The 22,354-nt window shown below is 37.3% G+C and overlaps 1 protein-coding gene and 1 pseudogene across 1 annotated transcript; one reads left to right on the forward strand and one right to left on the reverse strand.

The window, feature by feature from the left end:
* Positions 1-4,430: 4,430 nt before the first annotated feature.
* LOC144293232 (olfactory receptor 4C3-like) lies at positions 4,431-5,342 on the forward strand (annotated as a pseudogene).
* Positions 5,343-11,244: 5,902 nt separating this feature from the next.
* LOC144293233 (olfactory receptor 4C45-like) lies at positions 11,245-12,174 on the reverse strand. The gene has a single exon (XM_077864324.1). It carries the CDS (start codon positions 12,172-12,174, stop codon positions 11,245-11,247), a length of 930 nt encoding a protein of 309 aa, XP_077720450.1.
* Positions 12,175-22,354: the final 10,180 nt, after the last annotated feature.

The following is a 22,354-nucleotide window of genomic DNA, read 5'->3' on the forward strand; positions in this document are numbered from 1 at the left end:
TTTCATATTTTATGGAGAAAATTTGCTACCTCCATCAATAAGTATCAAATATGTGTATATCTGTCAGCATTTAAAATGTGTAAAATGAACCCAGCAATTACATTTTATTTGATTCCATTTATTTAGGGACTACTACTCCATTTAGAATACAAATTCCAAGCTGCCAAGGGCCATGTTTGCTTCATTCACTATGGTATTCCTGACATTTAGAAAGGTGCTATCTTTTATTAGGTATGGTCTGAAAAAAATCCCTATTGAATGATTAAAATTGTGGAAGTGCAATTCTAATTCATATCATTTCGATCTTTTGGTGCACTACACAGCAGAGGCATGGATAAAGGACAGCCATCCTCTTCTCTCTGCTTTAAGCGGGGAGATGAAAGACCTGTGTCTAAAAACACAGAAGATGTCCAATAAATGCCATGGATCCTTCCTGATGTTGTTTTTCAGTCAGCAATTTCTCTAAAAACACCCCCCAGTTTGAGTCCCTGAAATATCCCGACTCTCCTTTTCTCTTGATGATTGATAGTTTCTCTCTCAAGACACTAGAAGGACACTGGGCACTTCTAAGAGGCACAGGAGTCCCTTCCTTGTGAGACCAAAACAGTATTCAGGGGACTAATTAAATGATGGTGCCAGCCTTGTTCTGATCTGTGAAGGAGGCACAAGCTCCAGCACTGCTTCCGCAAGTGATCCTGTGAGAGAGAATTAGTCTCCCTTGGAAAGGCAGAAGCACATGGCACTGACAGTCCCTGTGCTATCATTCCCAACTCCCTTATAAAAGCCCTGTCTAGTGGAAGGAGAAAGCTTTTCTCTGAGACTGTGCTGGTGAATATCCTTAGCAGAAAAGGGAGCTAGCAAGTCAGCTCCTCCTTCAAGAGAAGGCAGATAATGGAAGGTTATGGTTGCATTGGAAAGGGGACAGGCCCATATGGGAAAGACAATGTGAAGACTCCTGGTAGTTATCCTGCCTTTACAGAGATCCTCAGGGGGTCAGTAGGGCATTCTGCACTCACAGGATTTCTAGAAATTTTCCCCTCTGGATTACAACTTCCCTTCTCAGTGAGCCTCACTCCAGATTGGTGTGGATGGGGCAGGGAAGGAAAGTGGAGTCAGGTACTTCAGTGGGATGTGTATGTGGGAGTGTCACGCCGAGGCAGGGTCTGTGCCATGCACATCCATACCACTCTTGTCTCTCTTTTCTTGGCTGCAGTATTTTGAAAGTGTGGCATGCAACTCTGTCATTTCACTTACTTCCCTGCTGTTGTTTAGCATTCTTGCTGTTTGGGTTGGAAGCATATCCGTCCTGCTTTCTTTCACTCATAATGCCTTTTTAAGGCCTTTGACCTATATTCAGAAAAATGAATAACAGTGGAGAGTGTTATACTTAAATACCGAGGCTAGTGGAAAGTGTTATTCTCAATAATTTGAAAGTATCCTGGCAGGTATTTTAACTTTATGTTGAAGCTGTGGGTCTTTATGTTGAAGGAGCATCTATAGTTGTGGATCTTAATATTCCTCCACTTATATTTGCCCATTTTTCTTCCTATGGTAAATGAAAGTAACCAAGCACTGGCCACTTATTGTATCATATCTTTTTATTAATACTAACTACATAGTTGTTTTTCAAGAAATGTTATAATAAACTATTTTTTAAAGATATAGATAGTCTTGAAGGAATAAATACTTCTGAGTTAAAAAAAAGGAAAGGGGATAGGCTGAACGTGGGTTCAAGCTGCACCTCTGGCATAGATCTTCCATGTGACCTTGGACCAGTGCATCTAATCTCTCTGAGTTTGAGATCCACCATCTTTAAAATAGTCAATTGGAAGCCATGATTGTAAATGCCACCAGGTTCTTAAGCAGATAAAGGGGAAATGGATGACAGAACAAATTCCCAGTGGCTTGTAAATAAATGACCATCTTTTGGGTTCTTACCTTGTACTAGTCTAAGAAACCTTCAGCTCAGATGAGTTTTGGTAATCAGTAGCACCTTCCCAGTCTGTGCTTTATCTCAGTGGATAAAACAATTCTAATCTCATCCAGGAGTCTAATCACATGAAACAGTGAAATTTGGGATATGCTTGGCGTTGGTCTGGATAATCCTTTAAGAACTCTTCTAGATCCATCTGTCCATGTATTAGGGTGTAAAAACAAAGCACAACACAACACTTGGAGACCTGTTGTCCTCAGATCCAGTCAATGTAAGTTTTCTATAGTCTGTTTTTAAAATTAAATGAAAGAAAAATGCAACCCAAAACTGCAGTAGAATAATTTTACTAAAAGCCTCATTACTTTCTACAAAATAATTTTGTTTCTCATAGATAACTCAAACAGGAGACTTCTTTTTTGGGGAATAGCTTTTAACAAATAATTTCTTTCATGCTCCCACAGATTGTAGAGATGAGTCAGCTTAACATTTCTATTTTTGTTGTATAAATTCATTATTTGGCTAACTTCTGTGCTTTTCTATATTGTGTTCTATATGAGGATCAGTATTAGGGCATTTTTTTGTATTTATAATATTATGGTTTTGAATATAATTAGCTATTTAAAAATAACTAAGTTAATTTTGAATTCATCCACTTAGGTCCTTGGGTCCTTATGCCACATAAAGAGCTTGCTGCCTATGGTGTTGATGATAGTGATTTCAGAGATGCCATTTATTGAATGTTTATCACATCTAGGCTCCATACAGACACTCTGGCATGCCACGTTCTCATTTACTCCTCTTTGCACCACACGGTGTAGCAGTTCTTTTAGTTTCATTTTATAGACAAGAACATTGACGCTCTGAGAAGTTGTTCATGGTTAAATGGCCAACAAATGGCAGAGGAAGGATTCAAACTGAGATAAGTTTAAGTGACATTCTAGTGCACTGAAGCCCACAGAATCTGTAGCAAGACCACCTGGGTGCAAGTGCCAGCTCTGGCACTTATTAGCTAGCTGATTATGCTTCTATGGGTTGCTAATATGTGTCTCACTTTCTTGCTGAGCAAAAGGAGGATAAAAGCAGTGATCTACCTCATGGAGATAACCTGAGATTTAAGGAGCTGATATATATAAAGCAGTTAGGGATAGTGCTTGTCAAAAACTACATAGTACTCGGGTGTTTGCCCTTATCACACTGTTTGTGCTTTTGGCCATAATGTTCTACTCTGTAAAGGTCCCCATCGGACATGTCATTTGCAGAACCTACATTTGCTGTCTTGCACTAAAACTAGGAGAGAGAAAAATGGGGCAACTTGCTGATCAACACGGAATCTTCTCCCCAGTGTTCTTATATCTGGGTGTCTCTTTCTCTGACACTTAGTGACTCTCCCGTAATTCTTATCATACAGATCTTCAGCAAGTTGGAAGATTCAGCTATTAAGGAGGCCTGTGTTTCCAGAAAAACAATAGGTTGGTGGTGGGTTGGGTTAGTGTCATTTTTTTGTTTGTTTAAAACTCAGATAGGCCCAGGCATTTCCATATCATTATGAGAATAAAGGGTGAGAGGGAATATTCTACCAGATGTATTTATAGCTGGTTAAGATGGGGGTATCTTCTCTCCCTGCCCCTGTATTTCCTTTAGTAAACAGCCAGATACTCCTTATTTAAGAGAATCTTTCACTGATGATCATCAAACTCTTGCTCTGAGTCCTTCCTGTAGATGTAGAGGGACAAGTTAGCTTTTAAGCAGAATGATTGCACTAAGCCAAGGGAGCGCAAAAGCAGAAAAATGTAAAATGTCAAGGGCAAATAGGAAGAGTAATGTAAATTTGGCTTCCTGGAGATGATGCTGCCCACAGCTTGGGTTCATCTCATCAAGGAGATGAGCAGGGGGAGAACTGGGAAGTTGGGGAGGTCTCCAGTTCTCCCACTCACGTCCTCTCAGTCAGGCTTTAGTTTGTTTTACATCCGTTTCTGTTACCATCAGAGACCCCGTCAGAAAGTATAGAAAACCTCATTGAAAAGTTCAAGAAGAAAGACTTAATTCAAAGGGTATGGACTACATATGCAGAAATTTCAGGAGATCCTAAAAATTCATGATCTTCTCAAGTGCCATAGTATCTATGAGGAACATCCTGAAAATTGTCAGAGGTGCACTCTTGCTGAATTAGAAAATCTGCCACGTGTTCAGTCAGGAGTAACAAAACTAATTTAAAATTTACATAATTCAATTAATATTTTCATGTAATAACTTAGATATCTACTGCCCAGTGTTGCTAAAGTTTAAACAATAGACACATGATCACATTTAGTAGTTGACAGAGTGAATTGGTATAAAAATTTTGGAACAGAAAGAATTTAGGAGAGACAAAGGGAAGTGGGGGTGTCCCAAGAAAACCTTGCAACACTTTTTCCCTCCTACGATTCTGTTAAAATAATGTTCTTCTCTTGACTTTATAGGCAATAGCATATGTGCATTCTCCTTCTTCTTGGACTCTATGGAAATGCCACACAATATCACAGAATTTTTCATGCTGGGATTCTCACAGAATGCAGAGATACAGCGGGTCCTCTTTGTGTTTTTTTTTTGGTCATCTATGTGGCCACGGTGTGTGGCAACATGCTCACTGTGGTCACTATCACCTCCAGTCCCATGCTGGCTTCCCCCATGTATTATTTCCTGGCCAACTTGTCCTTTATTGACACCTGTTATTCTTCCTCAATGGCTCCTAAACTCATTGCTGACTTCTTGTGTGAGGGGAGAGCCATCTCTTTTGAGGGCTGCTTGGCTCAGCTCTTTGGAGCCCATTTTCTGGGAGGTGTTGAGATCATTCTGCTCATGGTCATGGCCTATGACCACTATGTGGCCATCTGCAAGCCCCTGCACTACACGACCATCATGACCAGGCATCTCTGTGCCCTGCTGGTGGGGGTGGCTTGGTTGGGAGGCTTCCTGCATTCCTTGGTCTAGCTCCTCCTGGTCCTTCAGCTGCCCTTCTGTGGGCCTAATGTGATCAATCACTTTGTCTGTGACTTGTACCCCTTGCTGGAAGTCGCCTGCACCAACACGTATGTCATCGGCGTGCTGGTGGTCGCCAACAGTGGTGTGATCTGCCTGTTGAACTTCCTCATGCTGGTTGCTTCCTATGCTGTCATCCTGCGTTCCTTGAGGTACCATGGTGTGGAGGCGAGACGTAAAGCTCTGTCAACCTGTGGGGCTCTCTTCACTGTTGTTGCCCTGTTCTTTGTGCCTTGTATATTTATTTATATGCGGCCATCGGCTACTTTGTCCATAGACAAAATAGTGTCAGTTTTTTTATGGTATTTTGACACCTATGTTGAATCCACTCATTTATACTCTGAGAAATGAAGAGGTAAAAGATGCCATAAGAAAGCTCTTCACTCAGTAAGAAACTGCAGGTGTAAAATGAGTGGTAAAGCAGGAAACAAAAATGGGTTTATTTCTGTAAGTGTAACAAACTAAAACTTGTTTTTATTATTGAATATCACCTTATTCCATTTTACCTATGTGTCCATCTTTGTAGATTTTTATGGCTTAGTGTTTTCCTATAATTCCATAATTTGATGATAATACATCTGTATGAGACATATAGGGCACAAATGATTATTACGTCTGTTTTAGAAATGAAGAAATTTCTAATCCATCATCCATATCTTTCAATAGCAACCCATGTTGTATCATTCAAGTCTATGTGATAACTGAGTTGTAAAAATATGAGGCAAAATACAACTTAAGGCAAATCACTTCATGCTTAGCTGTGTACAGCAGTCTGTGTCCATCTAGGCAGAGCTTCTATTCCTTCTCATCACCCTGTATGACATCCCTGGCATAGGTGCTATTCTATAAGACTTTAGCTCTGGAGGCAGATGAACCTGAGTTTCTGTTTTATTTCCTACACTTACTTGTAGCATGACCTTGAATAAGTAACCAAATTACCACCACTACCACCACCTCTACTTCTCCTCCTCCTCCTTCTTCTGCTTCTTCTCATTTTTTTTGAAGATTTCTTTATTTTAGAGAGCATGTGTGTGTGCATGTGTGGGCAGGAGAGAGGGCAGATGAGAGGGAGATTGAGAGAATCTAAAGCAAGAGTTGGACGCTTAAGGCACTAAGCCACCCAGGTGCCCCTAAGTGACAGAAGTTCTATTGACCTCTGGTGTCTGTCTTTAAAATAAAAATAAATATAATGCATATCTAAAGTGTTATTGTGAGAATTAAATTAGGAAATCTGTGTCAAATTCAGAATCCAGGTTCTGGCATATTTACTCACAGCATGTTTTATTTGATTTGTTCTTCAACCTTTTCCTAACCTTGCATACAGAGGCTGCCTTCTTACACTTTTCTATCTCTTCTAGGTGTGAAATACATGCTGTGCTTAGAGTAGATTGGCTTAGTTTTTTGGGCAAGTGATGCAAAGTGGCATTTCCTTTTATTTTTCTTTACTCTTTTTTTGATATTCCAAGGGATGCCTGTGTTCTGGAATCTGAAATGTATGTCCACATTTGCCCCATTCTTTTCCTGCTTTTAAGAACTCTAATCCACTTGATGGGATGAGCACTGGGTGTTATACTATATGTTGGCAAATTGAATTTAAATTTAAAAAATGTAAAAAAAAAGCATTCTGATCCATCCCTTCTCAGATTTCATTCTTTAAGAGTTAGGAGGCTCCTATAATTTATAATAAACTTCTCCTTTATTTCAAAAATAATCTGTAATTCATCCTGTTGCACCATATCTACTTTTTACACTAAGAAAAAACAAACTAGGAATTAATATGAAAAATAATCTGTCTACTACAAATATTCAACAATTAGTCTCCAAGAACCAATAAATTCAGGAGCTCATCAGGAAGTAGTTCTTATTTTATTCCCAAATGCTATGTAGTCTAACAAAAATAAACTTTCAAAGTTCCTAGGAAAAATTAATATCATCTTTCATTTTGTCACATTCCAATAGTCTAGTTAATAAAACTAGGTGTAATGGAGACCTTCAGTTCTCTACCTATTCGTTTCTATTGTTGGAAAATAAAAGTGCCATTGAGCCAATTTTCCAATCAACTAATAAATATGAAGTCACGATGAAGCTTATTAAAAAATATCATTTTCCTCCCACAATCGCCACAATGTCCCACAATTTTATCTCCAGAGACTTTCTAGAAAAGCATACTTACTTCTTTGAAATTTGACAAGCACCTTTTAGTAAAGTTAAGATATCAATTAGCATAATGGACTGATCCTAATGCTTGTTTTTTGTTGCCTGAATCATGGTTAACAACAGCCCAACTAACTTATGAATGCTCCCTATTTTTGAAAAATTTCAACTTGCTAGAATAAACACATGAGTAAATATCACCAGAAATTTTCTATATGATTTAAAAATTATTACTAATTTTATTTACAAAGGTAGCAGTATCTCCATTTTGGAGTCTGGGGTAAAACACCTTTCTCCCCAAATACACATTTATTTTAAAATTCAGAATCTAGGAAAACAAAGGTGGGCAATCCACACATGTGTGAGCCCACACACACAATTGTGCATGTGTAAATCCATCTATAAGCCATTACCCAGAGATAGTCCCTATCAGTGTTTTGGTAGATAACTGGTTATCCTGGTTGTCTTTTGCTTCTCTCCTCCTCCCTCACCTCCTCTCTTTTCTTGTCCCACCACTCCTCCCTCGATTTGTTCTATAAACTTGGTTAAGGCTCTGCTATCCTGAAAGGTACTCTCTGGGGCTAACTGATTTCTCTGTTCAGCTTACAAGCCATCTTAAACTTTCCTTATCATAGGTTTCCTTGTCCAAAAAGGGGTATTTTAATTCTTAGTATATGCCCTTGTGAAAGGTGAATGTGCATGAAGAGCACAGCACCTGACAGGTTGATGGCATCTAATGTTGGTGCCCTTCCATGCCAGTGGGCAACAGAGGAAGAAAGGCTAAAAATAGTTTAGCTTCCAAATTTAAAAACTGTTGAAAATAAGCTTGTGGCGTAAAAACAGAACTGTATTTGCGAATTTTACTCCAGTGCTTACTGTTACGTGGCTACTGGCAATCTACTTTAAAAAAAAACACCTTTTCCTCTGTCTTGAACTTTCTTCCCTCATGAAGTTTTTTTCCTCCTTTCTTTTTTAGTGGATGACAGCAGAATGAGCACATATTCATGTCAAAATATTTGATATTTCTTTATCAGGGGAAAGTAGTGCAATAAGCCACAGGTCACTTCTTTATGTACAAACTATTGCCAACGGAGGAGAAGATAGTTTCAAAAAAATTTCCTGTTATGTGGGAATCAAAACATTCATGGAGTTACAGATTATTGCCTAGTCACTAACTGGTCTTTGCAGACTTCTATATTTTCAGCCTGGCCTATCTATGAAGGTAAATCCACCTTCAAATTGGTCCAAACAATGAAGACCCAAAGGGTTCCAAGAAGAAAATTCAATTCAAAGATTGAAGAGAAATGTAAAAATTTTAATTTGCTCTCCGGCTGTATTGAGCAGATACAAATGGATTTGATAATGCACAAAGGCTTTGGATCAGACAGGCTTAGATTTGAATTATGAGGTAGGAAAATTTTAGCTAATTGATCTTGAGCTATATATATATAATTAACCTCTCCAACCCATTGTTTCCTAAATCATGAAATGGGGGAAATCAGGATTGTTGCAGTTATTGGGCCATAGTAAGAACTCAATAACAAAAAAAGTGAATACAAAGCACTTTGCACCTAGTAAATAAAATAATTTAAAAAATTAAAAATAAAAAAATAAAAATAAGGTATCATAATTATTTATACTGGCATTGTTTCATTGATGTTCACACCATTCCATGGGCAGGTTCACCATTATGTTCAAATAAATGTTTTAAACAGAGGTAAGTTCCACAGTTTGAGACTAGAGTTAAGGAAAGAAATAAGGACATAAATTTACTGCCTCCAAAGCATACAAATGAGTGTGCAGGTTAGGACATAGTTCACAGAAGGTGCTCAAAACATAAGCTGTCATCATCAGCATCATGAGCATCATCATTCTTATTTTATCATTATCCTATTTCATCCCATCTTTGATGGGAACTACAGGCAGATCATCCAAAAGGATAAGTTTGATATTTTAAACATACTCCTCCATCTACAAGGTGGTCATTCAAAGGAAATTCTGGTAAAACATCTATGTTTTGGAATTTATTATTGAAGGGTAATTGACATACAATGTTATGAAGTTTCAGGTGTAAAACATAGTGATCTGAGAGATCTGTACATTATTTAGTGCTCACCAAGACAAGTGTAGTCACCCATCTGTCACCCTACAATATTACAATATTATTGATTATATTCCTTATGCTGTGCTTTTCATTCCCTTGATTGATTTATTTATAACAAAGCTTGAACTTTTTAATCACCTTTATCTATTTCACTCTTCCCCCCACAACCACCTCTGTCAACTACCACCGGCAACCACCACTTTGCTCTCTTAACTATCTGTTTGTTTATTATGGCAAAACATTTATTTTTAAAAGGCCTTCATATGGAATAAGATTTAACCTGATATGAAGTCCTGAGAACATGAGAAATGTTAGCACCATATGATATTCAAATCCCTGGTTGTGAAATCACCTTCTGAAGACAAGCTTCTGAGCTCTTCCTCAGGAATCATAAGCTCTGTACAGAGATGTGTCTGTTGGTCCCTGGCATTGGGTTCTCCCTTCTCCTTCCAGAGCACCAGAGTGGGATCCATCATTAGTGAGAGCTTTTGAAATAAGTTTTGCTTAAACATCTCACACTTGCTCTATCCAGCTTCCCCATTTGTTACTGCAGCGGTGTTAAGGGCATTTTATCCCAGAATAGGGAGTTGTTGGTGGGCTAGCTTTAGTGTCCAGAGATCTGCTCCCAGGTTCCATTAGCTTCCTTGTGGAGATAACTCTCCTCTATATTGTCCTTACTCATAAGCATGTGACTTATTTTTATTTTGAAGTGAAGTGGGGTTGGCACAGATGTTTGGTCCTCCTGTGATCATGCTTTCCATCATGAATGATAGTAGCAATGTTCTTGGCCTCCTCTTGTCAGCAACTATAGTTCCTGGCATACGTTCTGTCCTGGTGACATATGTAGGCTGTAACCATGTCTAAGCAATTTCACTAATTTTTAGCTGATTTGTTTTTTCAATCTAAGTCATTTTATTCTTACAACTTAAGAGAGTGGGTAATGCTATTTTAATTTTATAGAATAAAAAAATCCATAGAGAAATGAAGCAATTTACTTCCATTCACAAAGCTAATTAATGTGGGAGACAAGATGAGAAATGAAGCCTATTTGATCCAAAGCTCTTAATCTCTGACTTCAAAGCATCTATTTCTGAATCTTTCCTAGAATTTCATTATGTACATGTTATGAATTCTTTTCTGTAATCCAGATCTGTGGTCCTTTTTCAGTTTTGTGGCATTATTGGTAATTTCCTGCCCCAGCTGTTCAGAGTCTTCCTTTGTCCACGTCTAAAACATGACTTTAACATACAGATATTTTCTGCCTTAACTCTGCAGACTTGATCAATTGTATTTCTTTTGCACCAGCCAATTCTGCCTCTAATTCTTTCTGTAGACAATTGTATACTACAGGGAATGGTGGTGATGTAATTTTTAAAAGAACACAGCAAGTGTTCTCATGACTGTGACAAGTGATAAGTTTTTTTTATTGTTGCTGTGCAGGAACATCTATAACATCTATCCTTTCAAGTTTAGGAAGAAAAAAACATTTTGGATGAAAGTACTTCTTGAAGACTCCTTGGTGTTCTATATTTTTTGCATATATAGTTGCTTTTCCTCTTTTAAAATAACATTTAATTCTAGCTGTAGTGCTGGATATAAAGTGTGTTCAATAATATTGCTGCTGATCTGTTTCATACCCACAATCAGGACAGCATTATGACTTTTGTGGCCCTTTGCTCCTTTCATCCTTATGAATCCTTTTCCTCCATAAAAATATCAAAAATTATATTTTATGACTGTGTTAGCATAAAGATGACTATTCCCCAAGTTGCATTTAGCTTATATTTATTTTTTCTTCATATTTTAAAAGAAATTAAACTGTTCCAAGGCCTCCTAAAATTATTGCAGGCTCTAGGCACTGTGTGTACTGTGCTTTTTAATGGGTACATTGACCCTGCCCATAATATAAGTATTCCTGAAGAAAACTGACCCAGATAGGATAATTGATTGTCCCAAGTGTAATCAACTAATAAAGGGAATAAATCTCTATAAATTATTACTAGATATTTTTGTGTAAATAGTCTAATCATAAGATTCATTTATCACCAGTTTTCATTATTTGTCCCCAGAGTTTCTTCATGACATTTTTTACTTCTGAATTTCTGAGGGTATAGATTAAAGGATTCAACATAGGAGTTACTAGGGTACAAAACACAGTCACAGCTTTGTCAGCAGGGAAGGAGGTCGTGGGTCTCAGGTACAGGAATGAACAAGGTACAAAGAATAAGATGACAACAGTGACATGAGAAGCACAGGTAGACAGGGCTTTGCGACGCCCTTCAGAGCTATGAGTCCTCAGGGAGCGCAGGATGACAATGTAAGAAGCAACCAGCATAGAAAAAGTGAGCAAACATAGTGATCCACTGTTGGCAGAAACCAGGGGCCCCAAAGTGTGAGTGTCTGCACACGCTAGCTCCAGGAGAGGTATTAAATCACACATAAAATGGTCGATGACATTGGGGCCACAGAATGGTAACTGGATCATGAACAAAACCTGGATCCCTCCATGAACAAAGCCCAAAATTCCAGCCATTCCTACCAAGAATCCACAGACAGGTCTGCTCATAATGGTCATGTAATGCAATGGCTTACAGATGGCTACATAGCGGTCATAAGCCATGGCAATTAATAAGATGATCTCAGCTCCAGCAAAGAAATGTTCAGCAAAGAGTTGAGTCATGCAGCCATTGAAGGATATGGTGTTCTGCTCAGAGATTAAGTCAAAGATCATTTTAGGTGCTATGGAAGAGGAGTATAAACCATCTATAATGGACAAGTAGGACAGAAAAAAGTACATGGGAGAACCCAGAGCTGGGCTGATGAAGATGGTGACTGAGATGAGCAGGTTACTTGCCAGTGTGATCAAGTAGGTGATTAAAAACACAGCAAATAAGAATTTCTGCAGTTCTGGATTCTGGGTCAGGCCCAGCAGAACAAATTCTGTTACATTGTTCATCCTTTCCATGGAGTCAGCTTGGGTTATGAGCACATGGTCCATCTGGAAAGATCATAGAATTTCTTTAAAAAAAAAGATTATTTATTTAGTTATTTAATTTTTTAAATTGAAGTTTGATTTGCCAACATAAAGCATAACACCCATTGCTCATCCCGTCAAGTGCCCTCCTCAATGCCCATCACCTGGTCACCCCATCCCCTGCCCGCCTCCCTTTCCACTTCCCCTTGTTCGTTTCCCAGAGTAGAGGTCTCTCATGTTTTGTCACCATGTCTAGTTTTTCCCACTCACTTTCCCTCCTTTCCCCTATAATTCGTTCACTATTTCTTATATTTCCTGTATGAGTGAAACCATATAATGATTTCTGACCAGTATTTTTAACTCAACATGAAAATCTTCCATCACTTCTTGGTCCTCGTCTCTGGCATTGATGGAATCACACCTTCCATTCACCTCTACTGCTTTGGAGATAGTTGTCAAAAAGAGTCAAAAGGTTAAATTTCTCTTATTCATATACATTGAATAGTGACAATATGTCATAAACACTAGAATAAAAGCAACGTGTTATTATGAATGTTGACTTATGATTGACTTCCAGATTCTGGCTCTGAAACCTTACAGATGGCTTTCTCTCATTGTTTTTGGGACAGATTTCATCAATATTTTGAAATTATATTTGCTCATTGGCATGAATATAGGTATATGAACACAACATTCTTAAAAAGTCAACTGTATAACAGATAGGAAAGTGCCATCCTTACTATGTCTATAAAAGCATTGTTCTTTGAGCTGTGATTCCTTTCTGTTAAACGAATGCACATACACACAGAGACAGAGCTGCAGATGGAGTGTTTCCCCTTCAAAATGCCAAGGAACTATATAACAGCTCTTTGAGTCACATTCACTTGGCCCTGGATGTTGTGTCTGGCTCAACATGGCTATTACATACTCACTCTTCTCACATCTTTAGATGCAGACATGTAAGCGATACAAAGATCCCTGAAAGTCCTCAATATTTCTTAAATGAATTTCCTGTGCAATTTTTCTTTCATCACATATAGAATAATGTTCTGGAATACATAAATAATCGTAGTCACATTTTACAAATGGAATTAAATGAGTCATGAGGTTTCCCTGATTTTCCTACTGTTGAGACAGAAATACTATCTAAGATAAATACAATTTTTTCTTTTTGACATAATTTTAATCAGTTAAAATGAACTTGAAGTTTTCATCACCAATTGGTGGAAAAATTGAATATATACAAGAATATACTCTTTTTTTTTGAATGATCTGTGCTTGGATTTTAAAGAGTGGGTACATGTTACAAATGATCATGGGATATTTTATTCCTTCTCCCCCTTTATTTCTTCTTTCCCCAATCCCTGCCAAAAAAAAAAAAACATAACCACATATTTTTTTTTCTCAAAACTTCCAGGACACAGAAGTCAGCATCATGATCTTTCAGCTTCAATAAAGATAAGGAAAGATATCTTTTGTTTTCCAGAAATCTCAGTCTCTTTACTTGTTTCTTCTCTTCCCATGGCTCCTATAGGTGGCAAGTATGTGCTTAATCAGTATTAATAGATTTAATTTATGAATTCTAACTTCACTGTGGCAACATGGAGGTCATGAAAAGGGGAAAGAATTTCAAATTATCACATATAGAAACGTAACCAAGCAATCCACTTCTACATACATGTAAACCATAATGTTAAAAAAGTGACCTTAGTGGTTCTCAACAGCATCTTGTGTAGCAGCATTATAGATTATATTTTCTACTTGTATTTTCATGTCATTATGTTCAAATTCATTTTTAGGGAAAAACACTACATGTAATTCACAGAATCTAGCTATAAAAACTATATGGGGGATCCCTGGGTGGCGCAGCGGTTTGGCGCCTGCCTTTGGCCCAGGGCGCGATCCTGGAGACTCGGGATCGAATCCCACGTCGGGCTCCCGGTGCATGGAGCCCGCTTCTCCCTCTGCCTGTGTCTCTGCCTCTCTCTCTCTCTCTCTCTCTGTGACTATCATGAATAAATAAATAAAATCTTTAAAAAAAACTGTATGGTGAAAACACATGGCTAAATTAAATTAATCTGCTTATAACTTGGGGAAAAAGATTTAGTTATTACCAACCTGGATCTAGTTGATTGTGGATTCCACTATTTTTAGACCACACCCAGTTATTTTCTTCTCCTGAGGGCATAGCTCCACAGTTGCATATACACTCTGTGTACTAACAGGTGGGACACTGGAATTCTCTCTTGGACAACTCTTCCAGTCTTGGTCATTTTAGTTTATTTTGGTTCCCATTATCAGTCTGAACTTACCCAGAAAATTATCAGCTTTTTATGTTAGGAAACTTCAATAGCTCTAGGATTTAATTTCTACTCACTTTCTTGGCCTTCTATGAAAGTGTAAGCACATCTTCAAAATAAACATATTTTTCAGATCTCAGAACTATATTTAATCTAAAGTAAAAATAATGGGAACAAAGCAAAATCTTCAAGTCAGAGAAAGCTAGTATATGGAACTATAAAATGTATAAGTGCATTGGATCCACTTGATTGGATATATTTTTTTTCAAATCCTGCCAAATTTATGTTTCCCAACAAGTTCATGAGCAGTATGGAGAAAGTTCTTTTTATTCCTGCTTTTAAACCACTAAGCTTAGGAGCAGTGTCTCCCATATAAATTTTAAGCTGGTTGGTATATATATATGTATGCTCTGCTTCTGTCATTTACTTAAATATCCTATAATTCTGTTTCATTGACTTTAGAAAAGTATTTAAATAGACTTTCACAAAGTGTGGGATTTGGTAATGCTTTGATTTCTCAAGTCCTCAGAGAATTAGTAATTGGTCCTTTTGGAATCTTTGGTGGAAGCATCATCTATAGTTCTTCATTTTCTCCTACTTGGCACCCAGCAACATCATTAGGAGGCCAGTTTTAGAAATGCAGTTGTGCCTTGGTTAAACAGGTATCTCTGGCTGTAGTTTAGGGTGAGATTTTGGTCAGATAACTTGGAAAGCTTCATGATAGGGCTTTGTTGATCATTTTGACATTGGTGAGCCTGGTACAGGATAGGGGGTAGTTTTAGGCATAGGTCAGAATTCAGAGAATGGATTTCTCTCTGAAAACATGATTGTTCTAACTAATATAGTTGTCCTGAAGATAGAAATGCCAGTTTTTAAGGTTATGTGCCATGTTACCCTGGGAAACTGTGACTTTTAGTGGCTGACAAAGGAGACTCAGATGGCAAAATTCTCAGCTACTAAAGATTGGGTAATTTATGAATCATAGATCTATCAATTTCCTTTTGGGTGGCGTGTGTCTAGATGGAAGGGTCTCATGATGTGTTGAGGGGAATATAGCTTTTCTCTTTATCCCACACAAAAGGAATTATGGAGATCTACAGTAAAGAGTGATGCTTCTACATGGTAGCCATTGAGAAAAATCACATCACAGCTAAACATTATATGTGGACATTGAGAGGTAGAGGATGGAAACACTATAGAAAGGAGCCTCCACTACAATGTTTTCTCCCTCCATTTGTGAGGGATTGAAGAGCTGGCTGAAATCCTGCACAGACTCATCTTTAAAAAAATCAACCTTTACCTTTAATGAAACTGATACACTCCTGAATTCCAGAACCAGAATGAGAAACAGTGCCTTCAGCTCTGTCCTCAACAATTAACAATTTTGCCTCACTTATGGTTGTCCCTCCCCACTCTTTTTAAAATTGTGATAAAATACTTGAATAAAAAATTTCCATTTTAACTATTTTCAAATGTACAGGTAAGTGGCATTAAGTACATTCACATTGTTGTGCAACATCTTCAACAACCATCTCTAGAACTTTTTCAGTTTTCCACACTAAAAATCCATATCCTTTAAACAATCACTGCTCATTTCTCCCTTCCCCTAGATTCTGGAAAACATTTATTTCTGCTTCTAAGAGTGGGACTATTTTAGATATTTCATATTAGTGGAATTATGCACTGTTCTATCATGGGCTTATTTTACTTAGAATAATGCCCACAAGTTTCATCCATATTGTCACAAATGAGAGAGTTTCCTTTCTTTTTAAGGCTGAAAAGTATTCCGTATATCTATATCTATATCATCTATATCTGTATCATCTATATCTATATCTATATACTATATTTCTTTTTTTTTTAAGTCATGCATCTGTTGTTGGACATTTAGGTTGTTTCCACAGGTTAGCTATTGTGAATAATGCTGAAATGAACATAGGAGTGCAAAGAATTCTTTGAGATCCTGATTTCAGTATTTTTGGATTATACCCAGAAGTGGGATTGTTGGATCATTTGGTATTTTTAATTTTTTTGAGGTACCTCCATACTGTTTTTCATAGTGACTGTACGAATTTACATTCATACCATTAGTGAACAAGTGTTCCCTTTCCCCACATTCTTACTAATACTCTCTCTTGTCTTATCAAGAATGGCCATTTTAACAGATGTGAAATGACATATCATTGTGGTTTCGATTTGTATTTCCCTGATAATTAGTAATGTTAAACACATTTTCATTTACTTGTTGGCCATTTGCATATTTTCTTTGTGCTAATGCCTATTCGAATCTTTTGCCTATTTTTTAAAAAGATTTTATTTTTGTTTATTCATGAGAGACATGCAGAGACATAGGCAGAGGAAGAAGCAGACTCCCTGTGGCGAGCCTATTGTGGGACTCTATCCCAGGACCCTGGGATCACGACCTGAACCAAAGGCAGACACTCAACCACTGAGCCACCCAGGTGTCCCTCTTTTGCTTATTTTAAAATTGAACTATTTTTTGCTATTGAGTTGTATGAGTTCTTTGTACATTTTGGATGCTAACCCCATATTAAATATATGTTTGCAAATATTTTTTTTCCATTTTATAGGTTGTCTTTTCACTCTGTAAATTATTCCTTTGTTGTACAGAAGAATTTTAGTATGATGTAGTCCTGTTTGTCTATTTTTGCTTCTGTTGTCTGTTCTTTTGGTGTCATATTCATGAAATTGTAGTCCATTCCCATGTGATGAAGATTTTCTGTTATGCTTTCTTCTAAGAGTTTTATAGTTTCAGGCCTTACATTTTAAGTACATTTTGAGTTGATTTTCTGTGAAGGTATAAGATAAGGGTTCAATTTCGTTCTTTTGCATGTGTATATACAGTTTTCCCCAGCACCATTTGTTGAAAAAATTATTCTTTTCCCATTGTGTATTCTTGCCACTCTTGTCACACATAGATGACCATATGTATATGCATGGTTTTATTTGTGGGTTCTCTATTCTGTTGCATTGGTCTATATGTCTATCTTTATGCTGGTACCATACTGTTTTAATTACTATAGCTTTGTAATATAGTTTGAAATCAGGAAGTGTGATGCTTCTAGCTTCTTTCTTTCTTTCTTTCTTTCTTTCTTTCTTTCTTTCTTTCTTTCTTTCTTTCTTTCCTTTCTTCTTTATTTCTTTCTTTCTTTCTCTCTCTCTCTCTCTCTAGCTTTCTTTCTTTCTTTCTTTCTTTCTTTCTTTCTTTTTCTTCTTTTTTTTACGTTGTTTTTAACATTGCTTTGGCTATTTGGGGGTAATTTGTAGTTCCATATGAATTTAAGGTTGTTTTATTTTTCTTTTTTTAAGATTCATTTATTTTATTTTATTTTATTTTTTTTAAATTTATTTTTTATTGATGCTCAATTTGCCAACATATAGAATAACACCCAGTGCTCATCCCATCAAGTGCCCACTTCAGTGCCTGTCACCAGGTCACACGCACCCCCGGCCCACTTCCCCTTCCACTACCCCTAGTTTGTTTCCCAGAGTTAGGAGTCTCTCATGTTCTGTCTCCCTTTCTGATATTTCCCACTCATTTTTTCTCCTTTCCCCTATCATCCTTTTCACTATTTTTTATATTCCCCAAATGATTGAGACCATATAATGTTTGTCCTTCTCGGATTGACTTCTTTCACTCAGCATAATACCCTCCAGTTCCATCCACGTCGAAGCAAATGCTGGGTATTTGTCATTTCTGATGGCGAGGATAATATTCCATTGTATACATAGACCACATCTTCTTTATCCATTCATCTTTCAACGGACACCGAGGCTCCTTGCACAGTTTGGCTATTGTGGATATTGCTGCTATAAACATCGGGTGCAGGTGTCCCAGCGTTTCACTGCATCTGCATCTCTGGGGTAAATCCCCAGCAGTGCAATTGCTGGGTCGTAGGGCAGATCTATTTTTAACTCTTTGAGGAACTTCCACACAGTTTTCCAGAGTGGCTGCACCAGTTTACATTCCCACCAACAGTGCAAGAGGGTTCCCCTTTCTCCACATCCTCTCCAACATTTGTTGTTTCCTGCCTTGTTAATTTTCCCCATTCTCACTGGTGTGAGGTGGTATCTCATGTGGTTTTGATTTGTATTTCCCTGATGGCAAGTGATACGGAACATTTTCTCCTGTGCATGTTGGCCATGTATATGTCTTCCTTTGTGAGATTTCTGTTTATGTCTTTTGCCCATTTCATGATTGGATTGTTTGTTTCTTTGTTGTTGAGTTTAATAAGTTCTTTATAGATCTTGGATACTAGCCTTTTATCTGATAGGTCCTTAGCAAATATCTTCTCCCATTCTGTAGGTTGTCTTTTAGTTCTGTTGACTGTTTCTTTTCCTGTGCAAAAACTTCTTATCTTGGTAAAGTCCCAATAGTTCATTTTTGCTTTTGTTTCTGTTGCCTTCATGGATGAATCTTGAAGTTACTGTGGCCAAGTTCAAAAAGGGTGTTGCCTGTGTTCTCCTCTAGGATTTTGATGGGTTCTTGTCTCACATTCAGATCTTTCATCCATTTTGAGTTTATCTTTGTGTACAGTGTAAGAGAATGGTCTAGTTTGATTCTTCGTGTGGATGTCCAATTTTCCCAGTACCATTTATTGAAGAGACTGTCTTTTTTCCAGTAGATAGTCTTTTCTGCTCTGTCGAATATTAGTTGACCATAAAGTTGAGGGTCCACTTCTGGATTCTCTAGTCTGTTCCATTGATCTATGTGTCTGTTTTTGTGCCAGTACCACACTGTCTTGATGACCACAGCTTTGTAGTACAACCTGAAATCTGGCATTGTGATGCCCCAAGCTATGTTTTTTTTTTTAATATTCCCCTGGCTATTCAGGGTCTTTTCTGATTCCACACAAATCTTAAGATAATTTGTTCCAACTCTCTGAAGAAAGTCCATGGTATTTTGATAGGGATTGCATTAAATGTGCAAATTGCCCTGGGTAGCATGGACATTTTCACAATATTAATTCTTCCAATCCATGAGCATGGAATATTTTTCCATCTCTTTGTGCCTTCCTCAATTTCTTTCAGAAGTGTTCTGTAGTTTTTAAGGTATAGATCCTTTACCTGTTTTGTTAGGTTTATTCCTAGGTTTCTTATGCTTTTGGGTGCAATTTTAAATGGGATTGATTCCTTAATTTTTCTTTCTCCAGTCTCATTGTTAATGCATAGAAATGCCACTGACTTCTGGATTTGATTTTGTATTCTGCCACATTGCCAAATTGCTGTAGGAGTTCTAGCAATCTTGGGGCAGGAGTCTTTTGGGTTTTCTACGTACAGTATCTTGTCATCTGCGAAGAAGGAGAGTTTGACTTCTTCTTTGCCAATTTGAATGCATTTATTTATTTATTTATTTATTTATTTATTTATTTATTTATTTTTGTTGTCTGATTGCTGAGGCTAGGACTTCTTGTACTATGTTGAATAGCAGTGGTGGACATCCCTGTCTTGTTACTGATCTTAGGGGAAAGGCTCCCAGTGTTTCCCCTTGAGAATGATATTTGCTGTGGGCTTTTCATAGATGGCTTTGAAGATGCTGAGGAATGTTCCCTCTATCCCTACACTCTGAAGAGCTTTGATCAGAAATGGATGCTGTATTTTGTCAAATGCTTTCTCTGCATCTGTTGATTATGTGGTTCTTGTTTTTTCTCTTGTTGATATGATCACATTAATTTTTTTACAAGTGTTGAACCAGGTTTGCATCCCAGGGATAAATCCCACTTGGTCATGGTGAATAATCTTCTTAATGTATTGTTGGATCCTATTGGCTAGTATCTTGTTGAGAATGTTTGCATCCATGTTCATCAGGGATATTGGTCTATAATTCTCCTTTTCGGTGGGGTCTTTGTCTGGTTTTGGAAATCAGGTGATGCTGGACTCATAGAACGAGTTTGGAAGTATTCCATCTCTTTCTGTCTTTCCAAACAGCTTTAGTAGAATAGGTATGGTTTCTTCTTTAAACTTTTGATAAAATTCCCCTGGGAAGCCATCCGGCCCTGGACTTTTGTCTTGGGGTTTTTGATGACTGCTTCAATTTCTTCCCTAGTTATTGGCCTGTTCAGGTTTTCTATTTATTCATGTTCCAGTTTTGGTAGTTTATGGTTTTCAGAAATGCGTCCATTTCTTCTAGGTTGCCTAATTTATTGGCATATAGTTGCTCATAATATGTTTTTAAAATCGTTTGTATTTTGGTGTTGGTAGTGATCTCTCCTTTCTCATTCATGATTTTATTAATTTGTGTATTTTCTCTCTTCTTTTTAATAAGGCTGGCTAATGGTTTATCTACCTTATTAATTCTTTCAAGTAACCAACTCCTGGTTTTGTTGATATGTTCTACAATTCTTCTGATTTTGATTTCATTGAGTTCTGCTCAAATCTTTATTAATTCTCTTTTTCTGCTGGGTGTTGGTTTTATTTGCTGTTCTTTCTCTAGTTCCTTTAGGTACAAGGTTAGCTTGTGTATTGGAGTTCTTTCCAGTTTTTTCAAGGATGGTTGTATTGTGATGTATTTCCCTCTCAGGACTGCTTTTGCTGTATCCCAAAGATTTTGAATGGTTGTATCTTCATTCTCATTAGTTTCCATGAATCTTTTAAATTCTTTTTTATTTTCCTGTTTGACTCTTTCATCATTTAGCAGGATGGTCTTTATCCTCCATGTGCTTGAATTTCTTCCAAATTTCTTCTTGTGATTGAGTTCTAGTTTCAAAGCATTATGGTCTGAAAATATGCTGGGAACAATCTTTTGGTATCGGTTAAGACCTAATATGTGACCCAGTATGTGGTCTATTCTGGAGAAAGCTCCATGTGCACTTGAGAAGAATATGTATTCAGTTGCTTTTGGATGTAAAGTTCTGTAAATATCTGTGGTATCCATCTGGTCCAGTGCATCATTTAAAGCTCTCATTTTTTTAGAGATGTTGTTCTTAGAAGATCTGTAATTTGTAGAAAGATACAGGTGCAGTGAAATGCTGGACACCTGCACCCCAATGTTTATAGCAGCATGTCCACAATTGCCAAACTTTTGAAGGATCCTTAATGTCCATAAAATATGAATGGATAAAGAAGATGTGGTCTATGTATACAATGGAATATTACTCAGCCATTAGAAATGACAAATACCCACTATTTGCTTCAATGTGGATCGAACTGGAGGATATTATGCTGAGTGTAGTAAGTGAATCAGAGAATGACAAACTTTATATGGTCTCATTCATTCGGGGAATATAAAAATAATGAAAGGGATAAAAGGGAAAGGAGAAAAAAATGAGTGAGAAATATCAGAGAGGGAGACAGAACATGAGAGACTCCTAACTCTGGGAAGTAACAAGGGGTGGTGGAAGGGGAAGTGGACAGGGGGTTGGGGTGATCTGGGTGACGGGCTCTGAGGGGGGCACTTGACGGGATGAGCACTGGGTGTTATGCTATATGTTGGCAAATTGAACTCCAATAAAAATATATATAATAAAAAATAAAGAAAAAAAGAAGACATCTGATAGTGTAAACTTCCCCCTTAAGACACTTGAAAAAGAAGAACGAACTAAAAGCAAAACAAACAAACAAAAATAAATAAATATTAGAACAGAAGCAAATGAAGTAAAGAAAGGAATAGAGAACAGAAAAGTAATCAAACCAAAAGTGGGTTCTTTTACAAGAACACCAAAATGACAAACCTTTAGCTAGACTGACTTAAAAAAAAAGGAGTTCAGACTCAAATAACTAAAATCAGAAATAAAAGCTAGGAAATTATTATCAGCTTTACAAAATTAGAAAATATAAGGACATCCTATGAACAGTTCTATGCCAACAACTTATATAGGTTAGATGAAATGAACAAATTCTTACTAAGAAAC

This window comes from Canis aureus, chromosome 21 (genome assembly GCF_053574225.1).
Source record: "Canis aureus isolate CA01 chromosome 21, VMU_Caureus_v.1.0, whole genome shotgun sequence".
Lineage (NCBI taxonomy): Eukaryota > Metazoa > Chordata > Mammalia > Carnivora > Canidae > Canis > Canis aureus.

Excerpts from the sequence above, each read along its gene's own strand:
- LOC144293233 (XM_077864324.1), bottom strand. The coding sequence starts at position 12,174 with ATGGAAAGGATGAACAATGTAACAGAATTTGTTCTGCTGGGCCTGACC.